This window comes from Harpia harpyja, chromosome 20 (assembly GCF_026419915.1).
Source record: "Harpia harpyja isolate bHarHar1 chromosome 20, bHarHar1 primary haplotype, whole genome shotgun sequence".
Taxonomy (NCBI): domain Eukaryota; kingdom Metazoa; phylum Chordata; class Aves; order Accipitriformes; family Accipitridae; genus Harpia; species Harpia harpyja.
In genome coordinates, this window is record NC_068959.1 from 21,456,019 (window position 1) to 21,479,005 (window position 22,987).

Here is a 22,987-nt window from a genome sequence, read left to right on the forward strand (position 1 = left end):
CCCCCGCGCCCGGCTGAGGGGCGGCGGTGCGCGAACGGGGCAGCGCGCAGGCGCGGAGCCGCTGCTACGGCAACCCGCGGGCGGCGGCAGTGCGCAGGCGCGTCCCCGGGGCGGCGGCAGTGCGCAGGCGCGGGCCGGTAATGGCGGCGGAGGAGGCGGCGGTGCGGGCGCAGGCGGAGGCGGTGCGGCGGCTCAAGCAGGATAAGGCCGATCCCGACGAGGTGTGGCTGGTCCCAGCGCCCGCCCGCGGGGCTGAGAAGGGGTTGGTGGGGCTTCGGGTATTGGGCTGGGTTGGGGGGGGGGGGGGGGAGAGGGGCTCGAGGATTGCTGGGAATGGGGGGCTGGGGGAGGACCAGTATGACTGGGAGCCGGGTGCTGGGAGACTGGTGTGCCTGGGAGGTAGGGGATCTGGCCTGAGGAGAGGGGACTGGGGTACTGGGGGTGTTGGGATGGGGAAGAGGGGCTCGGGGGACCTGGGGGTACCGGTGCTGGGCTGGAGAGAGGGCTGCTGAGGTGACTAGGGTGTGATTGGGGTTGCTGGGCTTAGGGGCAGGGTGCTGGGGGGAACTGGGAATACTGGTGTAGGTATTGCTGGGCTAGGGGTGGTGGCACTGGGAAGAGAGGTGTTGGGGAGGGTGGGAGTACTGGGCTGGGCTGGAGAGTGGAGGGGCTGAGGTGCCTGGAGGGAGGGTGAAGGGGGGACTGGGAGTGGGAACTGGTGATACTGGTGTTATATTGGAGAAAAGGATGCTTAGAGGTGCTAGGATCGGGAGGAGGATGCTGGAGACTGCTGATGCTGGGATGCACATAGCAGGAGCTGGTGGTGCTGGGCCTGGGGGTGGTGCGAAGGCTGGTAGGACAGGCAGTGTGGGGACTGGGGAGGCAGATGTTGAGGGTAATGGAGGCTGTGGGAGTCAGAGAATGGTGGGGGTGGTGGGGGTGTTGAGATTGGGGTGCTTGTGGCAGAAGTGGGGAGTACTGGAGAGGAGCAGGGAGTGCTCCTCTGGTTGTTGTGTGAGACTGGGAATAGTGGATGTACTGTGGTTGGGGAATCTGGGTGTACTGGGAATGCTGAGGCTGAAGGTATTGGGGAAGGCCTGTGGGCTGGGCCTGGCAGGTAGGCTTATTCCCAGCTCCTTCCTTGTTCCCTCACCAGATTGCAAAGGAGGTGGCGAAACTGCTGGAGATGAAGGCACAGCTGGGGGGAGATGAGGGGAAACACAAGTTTGTGCTCAAGACCCCGAAGGTAACTACCCCCGGCACACACACTTGCACACCTGTCTGTATGCACAACCTACTCCCATGCGCACGCACAGCACCACACACCTGTGTGTGCAAAATCTCAGGACAGACTTGCCTGTCTTTTTTCTCATTTCTGTTTCCCTTTTCACTTTTAGCAGCAGGGGAGAGAGGGGTGAAAACATCCCTGACAGCATCTGACCCAAATACCCTACTAACTTAAAGCCTTTCTGGTGCTTCTGTGACAAGCCAACCACTAGCTGGTGTGGTCAGGAAATTAAATTCCCTTTTGGTCGAGCTTTATCGTAGCTGCCCAGCGTGAGAGGTCTCATATCTGCTTGGATTGCGCTATTTGAAGTAAGGTCATGACTTACATTGCCCCGATGAGTTTAGGGTTGGGACTCTTCAGCTCTTGTAGCACTGACCCCACTAGTACCTGCAGACATTGGCTCTCACGGATCAAGGATCCTCAAGCTGGTCCTGTTCTCTGTTAACCTGGACAGAGTGGATGAAGCTGCTGGTAGGCTGGGTGAGCACGGAGTGCTGTGAAGTGAAGCTCTGCTGGTGTGAGGCTCATTGTGGGGGAACTGCAAAGCTTAAGCCAGCCAAAGAAACCCAGATGCCTGTCAGTGTTTGCCAGGAATGTTCAGCACATGTTGAAGTGTAGGGAGCAAGAAAGATCTCATGGCTTTTGATCTTGTCTTAGTCTGTGGGGGTGCGTAGTCCTGTTTACTGAGCAGGTCTGGCCAGCTGCTGACATTTCTGTGTCCTCCTGCAGAAGGACCCTTCCTTCAGGGGTAGCTTTGCAGTCTCCAGGCCCCTGAGAATAGTGTCCATAATGCAATTTATGCTGAAGTTTTTTGTAACCTGAATGTTTCATCACTAGCAGCTGACCAGAGACCAGCTGTGCTTCCATGCTGTGACGTGGAGACAGTTATGAATGTTGCTCACAAACAGGTTATGCTAATGCCACCGACTTAGGAAATGTATCAAAACTGTCTCCCTTGTCCATTTCCTTTATTGTATGTTTTGTTAAATGTAATTGTGCTATGAGACCTGGAAAGTGGAAGGGTATTTCACTGTTTAAAGATGTGGAGAGAGGATTTTGCAGCTCTCTGAGTGCCAGGGGAACACTGCTTGGATTTCCAGCCTGAGCCACGTCAGTGTACTGCTGAAAGCTGCTTTTTGCTGTGCGACCTGCAGGTGGGGTGTTACAAAGTGCCTGCTCTCTCTGCTTCCTCCTGCCTAACTGCCAGTCCATAGAAAATGAAAGTGGGAGGTCTAGTTAATTAACAGTGATTTATGTGTTGCTGAGAGACTAAAGGTGGTCATGGAAATAATTCAATGACTCTTAACAGCGAAGAAATTAAAAGGGAGCACATCCCAGTGAACAGTAGATGGGCACTTCACAGGTATTGCACTTTTCAAAGATGTTTTCTCTGTATGTGTGTTTGGAAATTGTAGAGCTGCTGGTTGTTCCACAGCTTCAAAGCATGCTTGTCCTCTGATTCCACCTCTCAGAGTGGCTTCTTGTGCTGGGGTCTGGCTAATGTATCTGAATCAGAGCTGTGGACAGATCCCAGCTGCACTGTCATGCTTAAAAGCACTGAACTCTCTCACTGTTGGATCTGTGTTAGCTCCTGTGTTTCCTGCATTGTGAAACTCCTGACTTAGATATAGCTCTGCAGACCATAGCAGATCAGGTCTGAGCTGTGTCCTGATGTGTTTGAGTGGTTTTTGGTGCTGCTTTTTACCACCTCTCCCGATATGTGGTGTCTGGACCTGATCTCTCTGGTTTTGTTAGCACTATGATAGCTTCTTCACATTGCCTCCCATGTCTGTCTCCACTGCATGCCTCTAACCCAATGTGTCCTTTACTCTTCTTTTCCTTATCTCACCCCAGGGCACACGGGACTACAGCCCCAAGCAAATGGCCATTCGTGAGAGAGTCTTCAATGCGATCATCACCTGCTTCAAGCGCCACGGAGCAGAAGTCATTGATACTCCAGTGTTTGAGCTGAAGGTGGGTGAGGACACAGCAAGTTGGCTGAGCTGATGAGGATCCTGCAGTTGAAAGCGTGCCATGTGTTGAGGGCTGAGTTTTCTTCTTCCATCTCCTAGGTGTCCTCCCTTTATCTCCTTGTTTTCAGTGTGCTCTAGGCCTGATCCCCTGTCACTGAAGATGCTGTTTGTTCGTGTGTCCTTTTGTTGTAGGAGACGCTGACAGGGAAATACGGTGAAGACTCAAAGCTTATCTACGATCTGAAAGATCAAGGAGGAGAGCTGCTGTCCCTGCGCTACGACCTGACAGTATCCTGCCACAGCCAGTGCTGCGGGGTCTTGTCACCTTTGCAGCCCTCCTTTTGGGCCAGTGCTGTCCAGAGGGCAAGGGCGGAGGGGGGCAGACAGTCTTTTGGCTCTGATCCTGTACCGACAGGGGGGGCGTGAGCAGACACTGTGGTTCGGAACCCTTGCTTAGTTTTTTACTGTATGTTGCTTCTGTTCGGCAAAGTAACTCTTGTACGTGGAGGTAAGGAAGATCTGCATTGAGTAGGGTTTGTCCTACAGCAGGGTACCCAGACTAGGCTGCTGCAGTACACAGCCTGTATGAGACTGAGATCCAACCTAAGGTGTTGCTGGAAGATGCCTGCAGGGACACTTAATGGCAGCATGTGTAGGCTGTGTCTTGGACAGTTGTGGAGACCTTGGGGAGCTGTAGCAAGTCCAGCCATCTCTTAGCAGTTGCTTTGCCCCACGGGTGTGTGCCACAGCGTGCTGGGTGTTGGGGAGATAGTGAGGACCCAGCACTGCCTGTGACTGATAACTGGGTGGGGTGATCCCTCCCTGTTCGAATCCTTAACCCTACTGTCTCAGGTGCCCTTCGCTCGCTATTTGGCGATGAACAAGATCACCAACATTAAGCGCTACCACATTGCTAAGGTCTACAGGCGGGACAACCCGGCCATGACCAGGGGCCGCTACAGGGAGTTCTACCAGTGTGTGAGTTTGGCTATTGACAGGGATGCTGCTGAGTGACGCTGTAGGCTGGACAGCGCTTGTGGGGATGTAGGACCAAAGGCTGTGTTACCCTGTGCGGCTGTGGAAAGCTCAGGAGGATCCACTAATCTTATCCTTAGCATGCTCTTATCGGTGTGAAAAAGAGCTTGAGAGTGCGGATGATGGCTGTGACACAGGGTGCTGGTGTATCAGGGAACTTTGTAATACAGCCCCCAGGTGCCGCAGCTATCTGGCCTGCTTTGCACTGTGGAGGAGGACAGCTTCTTGCTCCATCCCACAGTGCTTGCCAGCCTGGTGGAGGGGAAGAACTTCATTCTGATCCCAAATCTGGCAACAGTTGAACTCCTGGGTGTGTTAGCAGGACACATGAACCAGGCGAGTGAGTGACTCGGCTGTAGCATATGTTACTTCTGTCCCTGTGCTTAGTTAGTCTTTATTTCAAAGGAAGGGAAAAAACCCAGAGGCCAAATTACAGAACAGGTAAGAAAGCAATTTCCTTTGTGGCTTTCTCAGATGAGTGTGGTAGCCCCGAGGAATGGCTTTGTTCTGCTGTACTAACACAGTCCCCAGGGCCTCATTGCAAACAAATTCCTGTTTGAGAATATTCCTATTTCATCATACAACCCCTGTGGATACCTTGCAGCTCCAGCTTGGTGAATTCCCATTTCCAGACAACTTGGGGTCTTTACCTGCAGTCTCGTCTGAAAGACTGTTCCAAGATCTCACTCCTAGAATAGCTAGAAATAGTCTTCTAATATCCAGGCTAAACTTCCTTGTGTCTGATAGTTTACTTCTCCTTGTGCTAGTGCAGCTCTTTAAACGGTAACTGTTATCCCTTCATATGGACTCTTCCCCTTTCCCAGATAAACATTTGGGAAATGTTTAGAGAAATCTTCCTCTCCTTAGGCAACGTAAATCAAGCTCTATTACCTTCTCTCCCTAGAGATGCTTTGCTGCTTTGCTCAGCCTGGTGGCTTTTTCTGCATCTTTTCTTAAATATAATTCACCAGCCCTTGGTTGGGTTTTTTTTCAGTGAGATTTCACCTGTGCCACATACAGTGGTAGCGGTGCTTTCTGACTGTACCAGACCTTGCCCAACTTCCACGGGGATTGCATCAGCCTTTCTTGCACTCAGCTGATCAGGGATTAACTGATGTGATCTCATCTCTTTCCTCCTCCATTGCCCCCATTTATTTTGGAAGTTTGGTAAAGCCATGTTGAAATTTACCCACGTAATTAAAATTATTCTTGTACTGAAAATCTCATTGTAGACTTTGCATTTGGGGATTCATAAATGGGAGCCGAATAAGAGGTCTCTTGTTGCTTCTGTGTTTTATTTCTCTCTGAATGCTGATGTTGTCTTTGCTATTTTCCAGTCATGGTGTACCAGCCTATTAAAACACCTTGCTGTTGGGCTTTAGTTTTACATGCTAGTTCATCTGGTAATCTCTGGTGGACACCACTCAGACATTCTGATTTCTTTTTCTGTCTTGGCAGCTGAAACTTTGCTTTTGCCTCTGTTGAGATCGCTTCTCTTGTCTTCTTCCCTGATCATTAACTTGAATGGCATATGTATTAAAAAAAGAACATCCTAACAATCAAGGCGAAACATCTGGCATTTAGGTCATACCACCTAATAAGTAGTTTTTTCTTCCCCTTCCTGGTTCCTTTGTTCTATTTATTTACAGCTGATGATCACTCTGTCGTCTCCTTTTTGTTGTTTTTCAAGGATCTCTGTTTCAAAGTGTATCACACAGTAATCTGATCTGTCAGAGGCAGGGAGCAGGTCATGCACCTCCAGAAGCAGAAAGCGGGGAGAAGCAGAATGGCTTATTGCAGACTGTCTGTACTGGCCACAACACAGTATACAAACACTTTGCAATGCAGTGGACACAAAAGCACTGCTGCCTTTGATGAAAGAGGGTCATAACCCACATCCTGTCCCTTCTGGATCCTAATTGCGAGGGCTAGTGTTCCCTTACATCCCATTTCTGTTGCTTTTTGTAAGCAAACTGCTGTTAAAAGCAGAGTTGAAGCTGTATTGCTGCAGCCATACCAGTGGTGCTGAATTGCTCACTGCCTTTTCCTGTGCCCCAGGATTTTGACATCGCTGGCCAGTTTGACCCAATGATTCCCGATGCTGAGTGCCTGAAGATCGTGCACGAGATCCTGAGTGACCTGCAGCTCGGGGACTTTCTCATTAAGGTGAGTCCGGGTGGGTTTCTCTGTGCCACGGTGGGAAGCAGCGGTCATTGTTCCTGCGTTTTTACGCAGCAGCGCCTGTTCCCACTCTAACACCTGCCAAGGCCTGATCCAGAAGTTCATCCTGCCTCTCTGCCTCCTCACGGTATATATGCTAAAAGGCTGGACCTCAGCTCAGACTTGCCTTTAGCTGGGAGTACAAGGAGGTTTCCTGAGGCTGCAGTTAGCAGAGTTCTCTCTAGCACTAACTACAGTCCTCTGCAAAACGTCCAGCAGTCAACTAACCAGGTGACTGTCATTCACTGCCTGCAGTAAAAACACAGGCTCTGGCCCAGGATCCCTGCCCTTGTCCCAGCTCCCGATGCCCCCTTAGTAGGGACATCTGCTCAATGTGTGCACTGTGTTGTTTGCAGACTCCTGCCTTCCCACCAAGTCCTTCCTGGGGCTGAGGCCTTTCTTTTGAGAAAAAGAGTCATGCCCTACTGTAGGTTGAGCTTGCTATTTGCTTCAAAAGACCTCTGTTATCTTGGTGTGGTAGCAAATGGTGCTAGGTGTGCAGGTCAGGCAGGATGGGGAAGGCTGTACAGCAGTAGGAGAGCCATGGGTAGGAGTGCCTGATGTGCAGGAGGGTAGTGGGATTTCTGAAAGGGACCCAGATCTGGGTCATTGCTGGGCTCTGCAGAGGAGGTGAGCAGTGTGGGCTGGGTGTTGCACTCCTATGTGCAGCCCCCATTGGGTAGGGGAGCAGTTACCTGCCCTTGAACCTGTCTGAGATGAGCTGAAGAGCTGTGCACAGGAACTGCCTGTCCAACTACTGTGTGTTTGGGCAGTGGTGAAAGCGGATGCCTTTGAAGATGAGAAGGCACCCCTGCAATGGGGGACAGCAGAATAACCTGCCTGCAGTTATTCTTGTCTTCCATGAGCTACTGTCTGGTTCATGTTGATGCTGGAGGATTACAAACTCCTGAGCAGTCTTTGTTTCTATCTAATTTAATTGTAGATGTTCTCACTACCCATGGAAATGTTGAGTCCAGCTGAGCCTTTGGCCTCAATTACCTACTATTACAGAGCATAATTAAACTATGGAATTCACTATACTATCAAAAAAAAAAAAATTCCTTAGTGAGGTTTTAACATAATCAGATGTCCCTTTGTTCTTATGCTGAGAGATCAGGGTAACGCAGTGAATTCATCTCCTTAGTCCATGGTCTGTTTCTGAGCTGTTTTTATGCGTCCACGTGAGAGGACTCATAGGGCCCATTGGGTTTTCTTCTCTGTTGAGTGGAGGTGTCTGTTGCTGTAGAAGGAGAACATGATAGCTCTACCCAAGCTTGGTAGGAGTCAGTTGTGCTAGTTGGCCTGCTGTGGGCAGAGAGGCAGCTTAGCTCCCTAGGAATGGGAAAGAGACAGAAACTGCAAACAACAAAAAATCTTGGCAGACATCTGCAACTTTCTCTTCCATGCTTAAAACTAGAGAGGAGACAAACTGGACACAGCTGAAGCATCTGTTTGAGTTCATAGTTAATGACTTGCTCCCTCTCCCCCAGGTCAACGATCGGCGCATCCTTGATGGGATGTTCGCAGTTTGCGGTGTCCCAGACAGCAAGTTCCGAACGATCTGCTCCAGTGTTGACAAACTGGATAAGGTATGGGCTGGAGCCCTGGGCTGCAACTGCTGCTGCTGGAGTTTCTGTGAGTCTCTGTCCCTCTGGGCTGCTCTTACCATGGTCCATGAGAACTGGCTGGAAAATGCTGATAAACATTGAGTTGTTCCCCCCTTTCTCTGGAGGGGAGGCATACAGGGCACAGCAGTCGCATAGGAAAAATGGATCCTATGCTTCTCCAGTATCCCACGAGGTCCTGACAAACAGAAAGGAGGGAGGGAAAAATGCTATTCACATGGGAGATTCAACATCCCAAAGCTTAACCTTCCTAAGGTGCTGCTACTTATGAACCAGGATCATGAAAACCTGCCCCCAGAATGGGTCAGGGCATTGAAAAGCCTTTTCAAATGCATCAGGTTCTGTTGGGTGGTGTGAGGAATCACACGTGTGTCCTGGAATCATAGAACAGCCCAGACTGGAAGGGATCTCAAAAGATCATCTGGTCCAACCTTTATGAAAATTTCAGACCTCAGTTGCAAGGCGAGCATGACATAAACGGTAAATCTCTGTGGTAATGCAGGAGTAGAGAAGTGCAATCATAAGTGATAGTCTGTGATCATAGTCTGTAAGGCAGTTAGCTTGCAGATGACAGGGCTGAGTGAAATGGAAGTCTACAGGTGAGTAGGCTGCCAGAGTTGTTGTGTTGTCTAGGACCCTATTCATAAATACTGTCCTGCAAGCTGGTGCTATTCTTGATTGGCGATGCGATATCTAGCATCCCTGCTGAGGACGTGGAGTCTGCAGCATGCGTGTGTTGCTGGCCAGACTGTTTCAGCGTGATTAGGGCACCACTGGACAGTGTGTGCCTCTGGCTGTTTGTGGCACCCTCAGGAAGTGGTGAGCAGCAGCAGGGAGACAGCAAAGAGAAGTGAGGTGGACATGTATGGATGAGGTTTCTATATTTTACCTGGAAGTAGAGAAAAGGATTTGGAGTGAGAAGGAGTAAGAGATCAGAAACGCAGACCTGAAAAATAACCCAGCAGCACACTCCTGCCTCCTAGGCAGGGGAAGGCTGGTCTGTTTGGTGTTGTGCTGCACTGTGTGCCCCCACAGCATGTCTTCACACTCATCTGTGGCTGTCCATCAGTGCGAGCGTGTTTTGCTAGGAACAGGGCTCCTTGGGCTAGACTGTGCAGCATTCTCGCAGGAAGGACACAGTCACAGGAACAACATGCTGCTCAGTGCTGTAATCTCTCTTCCCAGTGCTGTGAGATGGTGGTAGCCCATCCCATGTCTCCTGGTCACTTCATCACACCTCTGCTGATTTGGGCATGTAGCACAGGTACTTTTATAGAACATCCCGTATGTAGACATCACTGTTTGTATGGCTTACTCAGGCTTGGTGTGACACAGAACAACCCCCTGTATGTGCAGCTGCTCCTGTAAGACACAAGGCAGGAGGTACCCATAGGTTTGTGCTCAGCAAACTGCCTCAGGAGTGCTGGCTGTTGTGAAGGTCTCTAAGGGATTCAGGCCTTTATGTGGCCCTTTGGGAGGAGGGAAAGGTGCCAGTGTAGGTACAACTTTTTATTTGCAGCTGATTGTCTTGACTGTAGGCCCTAGTCAGATATAAAGATGCTGGAGATCAGTCTATAAATGTGTATACAGTCCACCACTAATAGTGAAGGAAGAGGAACCTTAAAATAAAGTGCAATCTAAAAACTTGGTTTTTTGGCCTCGGGATCTGAAGTAGAATTTGGAGGTGAATTTCTGTGTGTGCTCAGAGTCATGTGGGGGACATTGTGGGCTGACTGCTTAAAGGAGTGCTCCTAATCTTCCTGTGAAACCCAGTTAAACAAAGCAGCCTTGTATCTTGTCTCGTGTGTTCACGTTGCTTTGTTCAAGGATGAGCCATGTTTTCCTTTGGAGGCCTTGTCTGATGGTCGAATGAAGTCAACTAGAGGAAGGCTCACTTAAAGTCCTGTTAGCAGTGAGATCTATCGCAAAGGCATGACCAAAGTGTAGGTTTTGGGGCTGTGTATGCATGGAAAAGCAATAGGAAGGGAGGATAGGGCTTTTTTAGAATGGGATAATTTCCTTGGTTTTGTACTGAAATGCTGTGATTTATCTCAGTGCAGCTGGACATGATCAAGACTCTGGTTCTCTTTGACACCTCGGTCAGTGGGAAACTGCAGCGTATTCTGCTTACATTGGGTTTTTGCATGACCCAGCCATCTCTTCACACCTTTCTGGGTGGTAGGCATGACCAGCAATGCTTTCTTGACTGGTGTTTATGACTAAGTACCTAACCAGGGACACCAGAGCAGCAAGACATCTCTCAGACTCGGTGCTTTTACAGTACCAATGTTTGATTCTGGCCAGAAATCAAAACCAAAGTAATTGTCCTGGGGCTTCAAGTCTGGGGGCAGCTTTGCTGGTTGGGATACAAACAGACTGTGCAGAGGTACAAGAAATGGAGTTAAGACTGTATGACCATGCTCTTGAGAGCATCTGATCTGCTGCTTCTCTCATGCACCTCTTAACCACGCTGACACTGACGGGGTTGTGCAGTGTAAAGATATGTTGAGGGCAGATATGTCTGTTCATTTGTATTGGGCAGGACCACCAGCGACCTTCTGCAGGAGAGACCACATCCCTGGAGCAGTGGCTGATGTTCTTCTCTCGCCTTGCAGATGCCATGGGAAGAAGTGAGGAGCGAGATGGTAGGAGAGAAGGGGCTCTCTCCCGAGGCTGCGGATCACATCGGGGAATATGTCCAGCTTCACGGTGAGCACTGTGGGGTCGAGCCCTTGTTCTTGTTCTTCCAGGCCAGGCAGGGAGGGCCAGCGACGGAGGGGTGCAGGGCACATACACGGCTGGCCAGGCCCATTGTTTCTGGTGCTGCTGCACTGGCAGATGTGAGGAATGGCTCGTTCCCACAGGTGGCCTGGACCTGATCGAACAGCTTCTCCAGGACCCAAAGCTGTCCCAGAACAAGCTGGCCAAGGAGGGGCTGGGGGACATGAAGCTGCTGTTTGAGTACCTGACCCTGTTTGGCATCACGGGGAAGGTGAGGAGGTGCAGAGGCAGGAGCAGGTGCTGCCCTTGTTCCCGGGCAGCCTGGGCCGCCAAGTGCACCCAGTGACGGGCCTTCCCTTGTGTCCTACAGATCTCTTTCGACCTGAGCCTGGCACGGGGTCTGGACTACTACACGGGGGTGATCTTTGAGGCTGTCCTGCTGCAGCCGGAGAATGACCATGTGGAGGAGCCAGTCAGCGTTGGGAGCGTGGCTGGAGGCGGTCGCTATGACGGGCTGGTGGGGATGTTTGATCCCAAGGGACGGAAGGTGCCCTGCGTGGGAGTCAGCATTGGGATCGAGCGGATCTTCTCCATCCTAGAGCAGAGAGTGGAGGTAAGTGCCTTTGGTGCTCAACTAAGCATGGAGAAATAGTAAGGATTTACATCTTCCCCACATACCCCCAGTCCAGCAGATGCTGAAGTGAGTCTTCCTTGCTGCAGTCTGATGGAGAAGTCAGCCAGGCCTCTGCTGTGCTCTGCAGCAGGAGTCAGAACCAGGACATAATCTCCAATTTTCTCTGTCTTGGGGATGATCTTTGGGGCTCCCACTGGAGACAAGACCCCTCTTCCAGTGGCCCTCAGACATGGCTTGTTCAGCTGCAGCTGGAGGGGGCACTTTAATCCTCAGTAGTACCGGGTACGCAGGTTAGGTGCCTTAGTGTTCCCCACTGCATTAGGCATCAGTGTAACTCCACGTCCTCCTTGGCAAGGTGGCACTACTCTGCAAGGCTGGCAGGGAGACAACAGCCTTGGACGTCTACTCATCCTGCCCAAGGCACTACAGAGACCAGATAACGGTCAGATATCCCAGGGCAGGAAGTGCAGTGCCTCTGGGGGTTTCCCAGATACCTTTTTCCCATTCCCCCTCTCCTTAGAGTTGCTGTACCAATGTATTGTCCTCCATCCCAATCAGCGGGTGTTAAATAGGTCTTTGTAGGCTCCGAAAACACTGCCACACATTTCCCTGCCCCAGAGGCCTGTTGTGGGGAGTTCTCTCTTGGCAGCCAGACACAGCCGGGATTTCTAAGTGGAAATTGAATTCTTCCCCCACCATGTCCAGTCCTGGCCAGATTTGTTCCTCTGCAGGTGACCTTTTAAAGGCTTCTCCCCTCAGCAAAAGCAGCAGCAGGAAAATGCCACTTTGAGTATCCAGCATCTGCCACAGGAGCAGGTGTCTCCTGACAGCACTGGAGCATCTCAGCTTGCTGCTGTTAATCTAACCCATAGTTACCAGCTCAGCTGTAGAGCAAGCAGCTGCCTCTGTCCAGCTTCTGCCGGGCTTGCTGCTCCTGAGCTGCTTGGAGCAGATCTCTAGGAGGCCCTTGGGTGTGGAGGAACAGTCTCTAGGCAGAAGCTGGCAGGGAAATTGCTCATTCTCAGCACATCCTCCAGTCTGTGCGCACCTGCAGCGCAGGAGAGAGGCTGTGTTAAGCCCCCATCATGGAACAACTGCAGAAGATGAGATACTGCTCCAGGATGGGGTCTGTGGGACCTCCCTGACTCTCCTGAGTTTATGCTGTTCATCCCACCGAGCCTGATCCTCTTCACTGCTGAATAGATGGGCCTGGGGTGGTGACCCATCCTGCTTATAGGGTCTCAGATATCTATGTCCATGGCATTTGAGTTTTGTCCCCTCTGTAGGCCTCTGAGGAAAAGATCAGGACAACAGAGACGCAGGTGCTGGTAGCCTCTGCCCAAAAGAAGCTCCTTGAAGAGCGGCTGAAGCTCATCTCTGAGCTGTGGAATGCTGGAATCAAGGTATGACCAGGTGATGGCAAAGTCAGGAGCTGCCTGGTCCACTCTGTGCCAGGAATGGACCAGATCTGGCTTTGCTTTGGAAGGAGTGATAGGGAGAAGGTGGGCAGTAGACTACCTTCCTGAATGAAGTCTGCCTCAGGTGTTCTCCAGGAAGGGCTGGGCAGCATGACCTGGTTAGCCCTGTAACACTGCAGGGGCTTCTCTGTGTTTATCTCAGGACAGATTCTCAGAGCAGGCAACACTCCAGCCCCTGCTGCATGGCAGCTGGGATACCATGCCGCTTCCAATGCCGCAAAGAACTGCGGAGCCTTGCAAGGAGGGGAGAGTGGGGCCAGGGAGCAGCCTGGGCTGTTTTCAGCAGGCCAAAGGCAAGCTGTGTGGCAGGGCCCTGTTCCCTGCCTGCTGTGGGTAGACTCCCTTGATGGCTGAGTGGAGGAGAATGAGATTGCCTGGGTGCTCTGCCGGGCTTCTGACCCTCTAGGGACGCCACAGGTGTCGGCCCTGGTCTGACACAGACTAGAGCTAATGACCTGGTGCTCTCCCAGGATAAGCAGTGTCTCGTGAGTACCTGTGAGCTCTGTTGCATTACTCCTTAGCTGTAATGCCCAGCCTTCTCCAGTAGACCATCTTCCCCACCACACACTCCCATGCTTACCAGATGGCAATTAGCAGTCTAGCCCAGTAATGCCTGGTTGAGGGGGTGCAGAGAAATAGGCCTGTGCTGATCGTGGTGGTGTGCTCTGGTTCTCTTCCAGGCAGAAGTGCTGTACAAGAAGAACCCCAAGCTGCTGAATCAGCTGCAGTACTGCGAGGACACGGGCATCCCTCTTGTTGCCATTGTGGGTGAGCAGGAGCTCAAGGATGGAGTTGTCAAGCTGCGAGTCGTGGCCACCAGGGAGGAGGTGAGGCCCATGGTAGCTTGGCGTGAGAGGCATTGGCTACTTGACCCTTCATCTCAGCTCAGGCCAGCCCTCCAGACCTGTCTGTACCCTGCTCTGCAGTGGTGCTGTCGGGTTGTACGCAGCAAGGTGGCTTCGCTGGCCCACATAGAGTGTAGTGCCCAAAGGGGTGATCAGAGGAGTAAGGCACTTCCACCTGAGGTGAAAAGCCTCCAAGGCTTAACAAAGCTGCTTACGCAGAAGGTGTGGTGAGGGGAAGGCTCTCCACACGCAGTAGGCAGAGGAGCACAAGCCAGGGCTGGCAGACTCGAGGTGAGGCCTGTGGACTGATGGTGGTGGCCTTGCAGGTGCACTTTTGGAGACTGGGTGCAGTGACTTTCCTCAGCCCCTCTTGACTTGCTGTGGAGCACGTGCCCTGGTGTCACTTTGCCACCAACACCCCTATAACAGGTTATCAGGATTTTATACATTGGCTTCCTCATTAGATCTTTTCAAGCAGTGGTCTCTCCAGGGGCACCTCACGTTCTGGTTCCTCATCCCATGCTGTTTCCTGGAGCTGTGGAGTACTGTTGTCTCCAGCTCTGGATAGTTTCCCATCATGTGGCCTCCTTGAACTCCCAGCTATTCCTCAGTTCAGGAGCTTGGAACATGGAGGGGTGATTCAGTGGGCTGTATGGCTGCTTGCGCTTTCCATCCAGGGCACAGGACCATTGCTGAAGGTCCTGCAGGTGCCCTCTTGGAATGAGGGGGACCAGTGCTGATCTATGCACTGGTCTTGGCTTTGGAACTGGTAGGAAAGAGTGGGAAGAGCATTGCTCTCATGATAGTTGGCTAGGAGAGGGCTTGGCAGGCTTGCAGGCAGGTGCTTGCTCTCACAGGTTCAGCTCTGCATGTGTTGCAGCCCACTCAATCCCCATGGAGGGACTGGTGACAGCACCGTGGTGTGATCTCTTGAGACACAGGGCCACGAATGGCAGTGCAGGCCATCCCTCTGGGACCAGAGAGGGTCACAATATGTCAAGCTGCTTGTGTTGTATTGAAGCAACTTTGTGCTCCCCCTGTGTAGGTCAACGTTCGCAGGGAGAGCCTGGTTGAGGAGATCAGGATGCGAACGAGCCGGCCTTAACCCCCTCCCGGACACGTCTACTTGTTTGTTGGATTCTGGCTGACAGATTTCCTCCTGTAAATGCCTTTGCCAGGCCACATGGCTGTGGGTGCGGAGTTGGGGGGAGTCTTTGAAAGCTGTATTTATTCTTGTTTTGTGCCCTCCCTTTCCTGGCGAGAGCAGGGAGACTGCGCTGACTCCTACAACATGCCCTGGCCCTCGAGTATGTCGCTGCAAAGATGTTTTGCAAGTGGCTCTGGCAAACGCCGGCCTCCCGTCTGCTGTTGCTGCAGTGACATGTGGAGCCCCGTGCTGTCAGCAGACCCTGGGGTCTTGGCTACAGCTTCTTGTTCCCGTCGCTTTGAATAAACATCCCGCCCCATCTCTCTGCTCTGGCTGCAGGGAGGTGACCTTATCCCAAGCAAAATGTAAAGGCGCTGCTCCCAGAAACATAATAAATCTGTCTCTCCCACTCTGTGACTCCTGTCCCTACTTTCTGCTCGGGGCAGGGATTTGCTCACCTGCCTCGCTGAGTGAGAGCTGGTTTTTAAAGGTCACGGACGTTTCTTCAGCTGTGCTGCCCCCTCCTTGCCTCCACATCCGACCGCTGCTGCCACCCCCTGCGCCATGTGCAGAGCAAAGCCCCCCGCCAGCCAGGCCGGAGCTGCCCCAGCAGCCCTGCGTGGGCTCCCCGTGCCCCAGTCACGGGTGAAAAGGGTCCCCGCTGATCTCCTGCGGGTGACTTGGGGTGCCCTCCATCCCCTCGCCGCTGACCCACGCGTCTCGCCCAGCTTGGTGCCCCAAACCAGGTAGTTTTTTAAATCCACGCCCCGCGCCTTCCTGGCGTGGAAATGCCGCGACGGCGGAGCGCCGGGGCGGGACGGGGAGGGAATCGCTGCTCCCCGGTGGCGGGGCGGGCGCTGCCGGCCGGTCGCCCCCCGCCCCGCCCGGGGCGGAGCGGCCGCGACGCGATGGGCGGAGCGGCGGCGCTGGAACCTTCCAGAGCTCGGCCCGGGCGGCGAGGAGGTGCGGGAGGAGCGGCGATGGAGGCGGAGGTGGGTGCCGTCGGGGGGGGGGCACGGTGCTGCCGGGGGCGCGGGGGGGAAGCCCCGGTGCGGAGCACGGCTCGCCTCGGTGCGTCCCTTCCCGGGGCGGGGGGGACCCGGGGGGGGGGTCTCTCGGGGAGCCGCCGGGGCCGGAGCCCCCGAGACCCGTCGCGGTGCGTTGCCCCGGCGGGCGGTGCCGGTTCCGAGCCCGGTCCCAGCCCCAGAGCGGAGCCGCCCCAGTCCCACGCCTTCCCCCCCCCCCCCCCCCCCCCCCGCGGTGAGCCGGGGCTGGCGGCCCCCGTGGAGACCGTGGGGGTGACGACGAGCCCACTTAGCACCAAATCGGTGGGGGCTGCGGGCTTAGCTGGGCTCCGCTGGGAAGAGCCGGGTCCCGCCTCTCCCAAGAGCCCCCCCCCTCCCCGAGCACCTCCCCGGAGCGGGGCGGGCAAGGAGGTGCCCTGTGCTGGGACCCAGCCCTGGGAGCTGCAGAGCCGTGGCAGGAGGGTTTGTGGTGTGCGTGGCTGGTCTTCCTGTGCCCTCTCAGCAGAGATTTCCCCTGTACGGGTCCCCGCCTTCATCCAAAGGTGTTTCCTGGTCTTCAGGGAAGATGAAACCCCTTGGAGACAGAAAGGTGGCACCGCCTGGTGATGCACCTGGAGGTGCATGAGGCGAAGGTGCAGCCAAACTGCATTTTAGCCTGAGCTGGGGTTAGTCCCACTCAGTGTACGGTTTCAGAGGCCCTAATGAGACTTCGCAGTACTTAATGAGCTAAAACCTGATGATATTGCCACATGGATGGCATTTCCAGATCCTCTTTGATGTCCTCGGAAGCCTGAGGAGACGGTGGTAGAAGACAGTTGGCTGTCTTGGGGTTCCAGCCTGCCTGGGATCTCACGATGTGATGGGTCACCTTGGTGCTGTGCTCCAGCCTCCTCTTGCAGTGCCAGCCAGCTGCTGCCTGTGTCTTGGCTTTCAAAGCCCTTGCAGGCATCCATGGGGGAACTGTTGGTGTCCTTGTGCTCTACCGAAGTTGCTGGACTTAGTCATGTGGAGCAGGCTTGGACAGAGAGCCGGGTAGTCCTTTGGATGTGCAGTGTTGAGAGGCTCCTCAGGTTTACTGAGGGCAGAGAGTTTCAGCATTTGCTCGTCCACGTGCTGGCTGGTATTAGGCCTTGCGGTTGCTTCCTGGGGTTGGGATGCCTCCAGCTGGGAGGTTGGAAACTCTTTGCCTGGACAAGCACCAACGTCATCTCCCTCCTCAGACATGGACCAACAGTATCAACCAGACCAATAAGGTGGCCCTGCTTGCCTGGGCAAAAGAAAACGGCATCGACCTGGTGCAGATCAACGGGCAGAGGCGATATGGTGGCCCCCCCCCAGGTATGCGAGAAGACCATCTCAGTGCCATGGTGCCCTGGGAGCTTGGCACATAGGGTGCTTGGTGGGCATGGAGGCGAGATGGGTCTCACCCATGTGCACCATGTTGCTGTGTGCCTGCAGGCTGGGTGGGCGACCCCCCACCGGCTGGCACAGAGGTGTTCATCGGGAAGCTGCCGCAGGATATGTACGAGAACACGTTGATCCCGCTCTTCCAGAGAGTGGGAAAGCTCTACGAGTTTCGCCTCATGATGACATTCAGCGGGCTCAACCGGGGCTTTGCCTACGCCAAGTACAGCAACCGGCACAGTGCCAAGGAGGCCATCGCTGCCTTCAACAACTTTGAGGTACGGGAGGGCTACGCCATTGTGGTGTGCAAGAGCACGGAGAAGTGTGAGCTGAGCATAGATGGCTTGGCCACCTCGGTGAGCCGGCGAGAGCTGGAGGCTGTGCTGCGGCGAGTCACGGAGGGGGTCCTCAGTGTCACCCTGTACACCAGCCCCTGCCGGAAACGGGCCCAGCTCGCTGTGCTGAAATACACGTCGCACCAGGCTGCTGCCATGGCCAAGAAAACCCTGATGGAAGGTAAGTGGGAGGCCAGGGTGCTGTGGGATGCTGCTTGGGCTTGTCTTCCTGGTGTCCCTAAGGAAGGACTGATCCCACCTCGAGACTCAGCTGTGAGGTGACTTCAGCCTTGAGACATCCCTTGTTCTCTCCCTGTGTCCCATGGGAGGCCAGCTGTCCTCAGTGGGGTTAATCCCGAGCAGTCCTTGTGCTGACCTAGTGGTGGTGGAGTAAAGGGGCTGCTGAGGTCTTCAGGTAGCTGCCTGCTCAGAGCAGGAGCATCCAGGGCATTCAGAGCTTTGACCAAGTTGTTAAACCCTCCTGATGGAGACGCTCTACCCCTCAGTGCCCCGTCCAGTGATTGCATTGCCCTCTGATGGGACATGTATCCCAGACATCCAACTGGAACCTCCAAAGTCCTGATTTGTACTTATTTCTGCCCCAGCTGAGAAGCATTTGGCTTTGATGTCTTTGCACCTGTCCCTAAAATCCCCTGAGCTTTGCAGCCCTGAGCCCGCCTCGTTAGCAAAAGGAGATGGAGAAGCAACTGCCCTGTGGCTGCGTTGAGGGGTTGTGGAGGCAGGGGAAAGGATCCTGTGCAGTTCATGCACTGTGGGTCAGTGCCAAACCACCTGTGGGGGTCACTGCGCCAGACGCTGGGGGATAGGATGGGGTGGGATGGGGTGATACTGGAGGGCTGGTGTGTGATCATCTCCCGCCAGCTGCCGCTGGTCTCTCTTAGGGAACGTGAGGCTCGGTGGGCTGGAGATGCGGGTGGACTGGCTGAACCCCGATATGAAGCAGAAACTGCAGTCGTGTGAGAAGAAGCCATCGTCCAGCCGGGTACAAGGGAGCAAGTGCCTGGGGGTCCCCAAGCAGGTGCCCCAGTCTCCAGTGCTGCACAATGTGCTGGACTGCCTGAACACCCTGTGCCAGAGGCAGTACCTGGGGACCCCCCTGTTCCTCACCAAGTGTGTCCAGGCAAACGCCAACGGGTGGCTGTGGTTCTGGTGCTGGGTGGTAATCCCAGGGTGCCCTGTGCCCTTCAGTGGGTTCGCATGGGTCCGGCAGGATGGGACAGGCAGGAGCGGGCATGAGGAGGCGAAGATTGCACTGGCGCTGCAGGTTCTCCGGATGCTAGGTGAGTCCTTGCACAGCGTCGGTGCCAACCCCCTGCCTTTCCCAAAGTCTTGGAGCATTTCCTGGGAGTGTGGAGCTGTAGTGTTTCTGGTGCATGGGGGGACCCAGCCTGGCAGGCAGGGCTGAAACACTGTCACTGCCAACCCCGCCAGATGTGACCCCGGTGGCTCTGAGCTCTGGGTGGGATTCCTGGTTGGAAGCAGAGGACACAAGGGGAGGGCTTTTTGGGGTGCTGCTCCCCACAGCACTGCACAGAGCCTCACGCTTTCCTCCCCACTGCAGGATGCCAGCTGACGTAGGCAGCCGTTCTGCCCAAACCATGAGTTGAACCTGAGCCGCCAGCCTCGGTGCCGCTGGCCGCAGGAGCGGCGTGCGAGCCTTGCTGGGGACCTGTTCCTGTTCGAGTTTGTTTGGGTTTGTTTTGAGAGCTGGCTGTGGAGGATAGGGCTGCTGGCCTGGTCCATGACAGCTCCCCTGTCCCCGGCCGGCCCTTGGGGACGGTTCTGGTTTTTTGGGATGTAGGTTTACATGCCCAGTTTGGCTTCTTTTAAGTTGGTTTGTGTTGCTCTGCTGCAGTGGAGGGGGTCGGTGCAGGTTTTGGGAGAAGCAGCAGCTGCTTGGAGAGACTGCCAGTGTCGGCTGGGGAGGCGGAGGGGACACTGGGGGCTGCCAGGGCTCACTGGAGGACCGTCTCTCCTCTGTTGGCATGCCTGGTTCCTGAAGAACAGCCTCAGGTGAGGACAAGGCCACACATGCTGGCCGTCCTGGTGAACGGGGGATGTTCCATGGGCATGTGGAGCTGCTTTTTAATGAGGGAAGTGTCTGCAGGTTCTGGGAGGTGCAGGGCTGTTTGTGTTGCGGGGAAGCAGCCGTGGGGTTACCGGCTGTCTATGAATGATTCCTTGGGACCAGGAGGTCTGGCCACAATGTTGTTCAAATGGTATTAAAGTAGCCTGGAAAGCACTGGCTGTGTCATGTCATCTTTTGCTCCTGCATCCTCAGTTCCCTGCCTATCCAGTGCCATCTTGGTGCTCTCCCCTCACAGCAGGAAGCCTGTCTTCTCCAGTGGCAGAAGGGATGGGGTGTGATTTGGATCTATCCTGTAGCCCCCGGGCTCTGGAGCCACAGCCTGCTGGGCCCCCTGAAAGCAGCGTTTGCTCCTGTGGGAAGCAGCAGTCCCTGGCACTGAGAGCTTTGTGTCCCCAGCTTCTCACCGGGGTCTTTCTGACTGCCTTTCAGTATGCCCCAGCCTCCTTTGAGCACCTCTTGATGAGGCCCCTGTGGTCTTTGACTGCCTTTGGGTGCGCATCTGGGACATTGTAGCACCTTTATGCTCTTTTCCGGGGCCTCCAAGTGCCTTTCAGCATCCCCAGCAGTCTAAAAGTGGTTTCTGATGAACACCGGGGGCTTCCACGTGCATTTCAGGGCATACCTGAGTGCCTCTGAGTACAGAGCTCTACTAGTCCCTTCTCCTGTGGAAAGGGCCCAGGTGCCTTCCTGTTAGTCTGTGGTGGCCTCCAAGGGCCTTTCTGTGCTCACTATGGTCCTGAGTGACTTCTGGTGCACTTAAGGGGACTCCATCTCCCTTTCTAAGCTGCCCAGGTGCCTTGCAGTGCAGCAGGAGGCAACTCTGAAGTGCCTTCAGGTGTCTTCCAGTGGCTGTTCTGCGCTCAACACTGATGAACCAGTGCCTTTTGTAGTGCCCCAAAGGCCTCCCAGAGCTTTGGGATGTGGCCCCGTGGGACTCCGAGTCAATTTGGTGCACCTCAAATGGCCCCGCACGCTATCTCTGCTTCCCAGAGCTCTACCAATACCTTCTGATGCGCGTCTGGACCCACCAAGTCCCTTTGGCAGCACCCAAGTGCCATCCTTATTCCTTTTGGAGATCCCCAGGGGAATCCTCCAAGAGCCTTTTGGTGCACCCTCAGGTGCTGCCTGGTGCCTTTTTTGTACTCCTTGAAGATCTGTCTGTTCCTTCTGCTGTACACCAAGACCCTCACCATCTCTGTGCACCTGCAAGAGCCTCTTGAGTGAATTTTGGTGTCTTCAGTGTTTCTCATTGCACTGCAGGGGCTTCAATATGCTTTTTCTTGTGACACCCTCCTCTGGGACCTCCATGGGGCCATTCTATGCCCCACCAGAGGTCTACCGCTAACATTTGAGCCACACCAAAGGCTTCAGGGGCTGTGCTGGCCCTGGGGCTGTGTCCCAGCCTCGGTGTGGCTCAGGACCACATGGGAGTCTGTGATTGCCCAGAAGCAGGGCTGGAAGAAGGGTCACCCCAGCTTCCAAAGCAGCCAGATCTTTTTATTAGGAATGTCTGGAATGAGACACAAGCCTGGCCTTGGTGAGCACCCTGGAGAGAGGGAATCCCCCTTCCTGGGAAGCCCACCCATCTGCATCCACCACATATGGATACACTACATCTTCAGAGCTATCTGAAGATGTATCTACAGAAACATCATTGCTTCATCTTCTTCACAAGAGGAGCCTGGATGTCCAGCTGGGTGATGGTGCTGGTGGTGGTGAAGGGGCAGCACTGCCTGATCCTCTTGCTGATGGTCTCCACCTGGAGCACAAGCCACCACGAGCCTAGGGGCACCAGCATGGCCCAGTAGATATTCTCATAGTCTAGCTCCTGGAAAAACACTGGAGGGGAGCTGCCAAGGGTGGGAACTGGGGCCAAGAGTAGCCCTGGACTGCAGTAGCTGAGGGGCTCTGCCAATGGGAAATCCTGGTGGCCACCTGCGTGGAGGTAGAGACTCCATGGGGCAGATCAGAGCCAAAGGGCGAGGAACAGGCAGAGCTGACATCTGAAAGGACTAGTGCCAAGGGCACCAAGTCCTTCCTGCTACCATGACCAAGGCTGGAGCATCTTACCTTGAAGTCGATCTGCAGATGCACCAGTGCAGAAGATGATGGCATGGGTGTTGCCACAGGTTTTGTAGGGGTCTGAGGCAATGCAGAACAGGCTGAGCAAGGGCTCAGGAGGAGAGCATCCAGCAGATCTTCAGCGCCAGCACCAAGTCCAACTTGTCCTTCCAGGTGTGATACAGGTGGGCAATAGAGACTACGCAAGAGGGAAACCGGCACAGTCACAGCAGGGTGCTGCTCCCAGGGACACAACTGCCAGGCCTGGAATGGCACCAGGGACCTGCTCCAAGTCTGGAGCTGGGGAGTACCAATGGCTTGTAGTCCTGGCCACCCCAGGGGTGCACTGGCCCTACCCCTCAGCTGAGGCAATGGACTGGGACATGGCTGGCACGATCTGCTCATTCTTCACACTGAGGCTGTAAGTGTGCAGGTGGGCACCCTCATCCATCTGGTACTTGCTGATGGGGATGCTGAATGACTACCTGGGCCAAGAGAGAAAGGTGAGCTGCACTGGGCCCCGAGGTGTAAATCCTCCTCCTGCTGGTGCTTCGAGGTGGAGCTGCAGTGATGGGGCCACTCATCACTTACGTGACTGAAGAACAACTGCAGGCAGGGGAATGGTCCAGCTCAGCTGTTCATCCCCAACCCTGCCCAGCCAGTACCTTGTGTTTCTCCATGTCCATTTGGAAGGCAAAGCCCAACAGCATGATCTTCTTGGCTGTGATGGTATTGAAGAGGCAGGCAGTGATGTGGCAGCACCAGCACTCTTTGAGCTCAAGGACCTGGCAGGAGATGTGGCAGCAGGTTGGGCCAGGAGCTGAGCTGCCACTGCTGAGCCACCTCCAGTGGGCTGAGAACCCCAGAGACAGACCAGGTTGAGGACATCTTTCCAGAGATGGCTGCATCCCCCCAAAGCTGCTCTGGCAGAGCACAGTCCCAGACAGTGCCAGCTGGGGACACCACAAGTTCCCTTAGGGATGGTGACACTGCAAGCCTCCCCCTCTACCCCCAGCATCCAGAGGCAGGTGACAAGCTGGAACAAACCCAGGGACCACCAAGGATGATAAGGGACAAGCCAGTTGC

The 22,987-nt window shown here is 54.4% G+C and overlaps 1 protein-coding gene across 5 annotated transcripts; it reads left to right on the top strand.

The window, feature by feature from the left end:
* Positions 1-98: 98 nt before the first annotated feature.
* LOC128134467 (histidine--tRNA ligase, cytoplasmic) lies at positions 99-19,993 on the top strand. Of its 5 annotated transcripts, XM_052772170.1 has the most exons (16): positions 99-221; positions 1,157-1,246; positions 3,143-3,262; positions 3,454-3,549; positions 4,114-4,239; positions 6,355-6,462; positions 8,007-8,105; positions 10,757-10,850; positions 11,006-11,133; positions 11,233-11,475; positions 12,783-12,899; positions 13,655-13,801; positions 17,212-17,329; positions 17,450-17,911; positions 18,633-19,031; positions 19,313-19,993. In XM_052772170.1, the coding sequence occupies exons 1-16, from the start codon at positions 141-143 to the stop codon at positions 19,327-19,329; spliced, it is 2,445 nt and encodes an 814-aa protein (XP_052628130.1). In that variant the 5' UTR covers positions 99-140; the 3' UTR covers positions 19,330-19,993. The 5 variants fall into 5 exon arrangements, with proteins under 5 accessions (XP_052628130.1, XP_052628129.1, XP_052628132.1 ...); XM_052772169.1 differs by having other exon boundaries at positions 18,633-19,993; XM_052772172.1 differs by lacking the exons at positions 17,212-17,329; positions 17,450-17,911; positions 18,633-19,031; positions 19,313-19,993 and adding an exon at positions 14,865-15,375.
* The last annotated feature ends 2,994 nt before the right edge of the window (positions 19,994-22,987 follow it).

Excerpts from the sequence above, each read along its gene's own strand:
- LOC128134467 (XM_052772169.1), top strand. The coding sequence starts at position 141 with ATGGCGGCGGAGGAGGCGGCGGTGCGGGCGCAGGCGGAGGCGGTGCGG. Across the intron at positions 222-1,156 it reads ATAAGGCCGATCCCGACGAG|ATTGCAAAGGAGGTGGCGAA; the intron begins GTGTGGCTGGTC and ends TTCCCTCACCAG. Across the intron at positions 4,240-6,354 it reads ACAGGGAGTTCTACCAGTGT|GATTTTGACATCGCTGGCCA; the intron begins GTGAGTTTGGCT and ends CCTGTGCCCCAG.